The 989-nt window shown below is 44.1% G+C and overlaps 1 protein-coding gene across 1 annotated transcript in view; it reads left to right on the top strand.

The window, feature by feature from the left end:
* The window catches only part of LOC101853735 (peroxisomal acyl-coenzyme A oxidase 1), a gene marked incomplete in the record, with an annotated part of 14,805 nt that overhangs the window by 10,999 nt on the left and 2,817 nt on the right, over positions 1 to 989 (top strand). Inside the window, 1 exon segment of the mRNA XM_005109360.3 lies at positions 757 to 892. Coding sequence (XP_005109417.2) covers positions 757 to 892 — 136 coding nt within the window.

Here is a 989-nt window from a genome sequence, read left to right as displayed (position 1 = left end):
GTTTTTTCTGTTTGTGTGGATGGTTGGAGGGTGTCAGTGGTGGGTCTTACTTTTTTTCTTTTCTTATGCTGTTTCTGTCTTTTTGGGTGGTTGGAGGGTGTCAGTGGTGTCACCTACTTTTTTTCTTTCCCTCTGTTGTTTCTGTCTATGTGGGTAGTTGGAGGGTGTGACTGGTAGGTCCTACTTTTTTTCTTTCCCTCTGTTGTTTCTGTCTATGTGGGTGGTTGGAGGGTGTGACTGGTAGGTCCTACTTTTTTTCTTTCCCTCTGTTGTTTCTGTCTGTGTGGATGGTTGGAGGGTGTCAGTGGTAGGTTCTGTTTCATTTTTCCTTCCTGTTGTTTCTGTCCATCCTGCACTACCTGACAGTTACTGTGTTGACGTGGACATCTTTTCTTAAACTCAGACATCCCATCATGCTCTGTGGGTGGTTGGTGGGTGCTCTGGTGTGGTTTAATGCTCCTTCATTCCTATCAAACATCTGTCGTCGTGATCTCTCCTTCTATTTTATGTTTGTTACTCTCTTGTAACACATCTTATCTCCGGCACTGATACGACCTTATAGTGTTGTAAGTGCCATAAAACTCTTACTAAAACTAAAATCTATTGTCCTGATCTCTCCTTCTTTTTTGTGTTTGTTACTCTCTTGTAACACATCTAATCTTCGGCTCTCATTTGACCTTATAGTTGCAAGTGCCGTAAAACTTTTACTAAAACTTTTAAAAAATCATGCTCTGTTTGTGTGACGTGTCCCCGCAGGCCTGATGCCGTGGCCTTGGTGGACGCGGTAGATTATCCCGACAGCAGTCTCCAGTCGGCCCTCGGGGCCTACGACGGGAACGTCTATGAGAGAATGTACAAGACGGCCCTCACTGAACCCATGAACAGGACAGACGTAAGGACTGACGTGTCTTTGTTTACTTATGTTGTATATATAGATTGTAGTGTGTGGGTGTGTGTATGTGTGTATGTGTGTGTGTGTGTGTGTGTGT

The sequence above is a fragment of the Aplysia californica genome, unplaced genomic scaffold (genome assembly GCF_000002075.1).
Source record: "Aplysia californica isolate F4 #8 unplaced genomic scaffold, AplCal3.0 scaffold00770, whole genome shotgun sequence".
NCBI classification, from domain to species: Eukaryota; Metazoa; Mollusca; class Gastropoda; order Aplysiida; family Aplysiidae; genus Aplysia; species Aplysia californica.
This window is presented reverse-complemented; position numbering and strand designations above follow the sequence as displayed.